Source organism: Etheostoma spectabile, chromosome 5 (assembly GCF_008692095.1).
Source record: "Etheostoma spectabile isolate EspeVRDwgs_2016 chromosome 5, UIUC_Espe_1.0, whole genome shotgun sequence".
NCBI classification, from domain to species: domain Eukaryota; kingdom Metazoa; phylum Chordata; class Actinopteri; order Perciformes; family Percidae; genus Etheostoma; species Etheostoma spectabile.
This window is the reverse complement of record NC_045737.1, coordinates 19,818,862-19,820,080: the sequence shown is the minus strand read 5'-3', so window position 1 is coordinate 19,820,080 and position 1,219 is coordinate 19,818,862. Positions and strand designations below refer to the sequence as shown.

The 1,219-nt window shown below is 38.4% G+C and overlaps 1 protein-coding gene across 1 annotated transcript in view; it reads left to right on the top strand.

Annotated features, from left to right (window-relative positions):
* Window positions 1–1,219, top strand: part of mccc2 (methylcrotonyl-CoA carboxylase subunit 2) — a 12,884-nt gene that overhangs the window by 872 nt on the left and 10,793 nt on the right. The window contains exon 2 of the mRNA XM_032515300.1: window positions 747–813. Within this exon, the coding sequence (XP_032371191.1) occupies window positions 747–813 (67 nt within the window). The remainder of the gene's footprint in view (window positions 1–746; window positions 814–1,219) is intronic.

Sequence of the window (1,219 nt, the reverse complement as noted above, 5' to 3'; positions counted from 1 at the left end):
TGTGTGTGTGTGTGTGTGTGTGTGTGTGCGCGCGCGCGCTAGAGTGGCAACCAGCAGCGCTGGACTCAGTGACCAGAATAAAGAACTTCTGGCTCATGTTATTCAGTATAACTGATGACAAAAAATTAAATGCACCAACGTGCAGAATCTACTGTAACCTCTAAAACTGACCAGTTAGGCGTCAGCATTACTTAGCACTTAAACATATAAAAAATACAGAATCATATCAGGCCAAGGTAAGAGAAAAGGCAAGTAGGGTTTACTTTAAAAATACATGTTTGTAGGTTGTAGTGCTTAAAAGTGTTAGGTTGAAGTTATAATTGACTAATTCTAATCAAAAGATGCATTAGTGTAATTACTGGTACATAGTGTCCAGTAACCAACAACCAATTCATCTTTACTGATGCAACACCAAAACATGTCACTTGAGGGCACCACACACACATTTTCTTTATATTTCCAGCTTATACCAATGTAAACATGTCTGTTATTTGATCGTTTAAATGTCTCTATTGCAGATGATCTAAGAGCTGACTTTAACTTAATTAGAGCATAATTATTTCTTTTTGTCTTTCGTAATTGGGAAATGTCATGATGTTTGCCCACTCATACGATGATTGGGTGTTATTGCAAGCTAAAGGGTGTTCTCAGTTAACAGTCATTAGGTGCTATGTTTGCCACAATCTGTAGAAATCATACAACATGACAAACTAAACTAATGTCATTATACTCTTCTTGTTTTTCAGGAGAATTATGAACGAATGCAAGTGCTTGTTGATGAACTGAAAAGCCGAACAGAGAAGGTTAAATTGGGTAGGTGTGAGCACATGACTGATACACACTTTGCCAAACTGAAATTCATCACTGTGTTTTCATTCTAACAGTGAGTTAGTGTCCAAGTTCAGGCCATCTAGGTGATGAAAGTGTTGACAAAACACCTTCACTTACCCTTATCTGTTCGAAAATCCCAATAAAAGGCTAAAACTCTAAGCTCTTACACTATTTGCAAACATTGCCCGTCACACTTTTATTTACAGTCGATATTTTATGATGTTCCACTTCCGGGATTGCTCCAGTGCTGCAGGAAATTCTACCGGATGCATGTCTTTTCGCTGATGTCCGTTTGCTTCCGCTTTCTTCTGGTGGATTTATGAGGACTATTAACTGCTCCTCAGATCTCTTCAGGGTAAATTGAGACAGCTAGCTAGACTATCTGTCC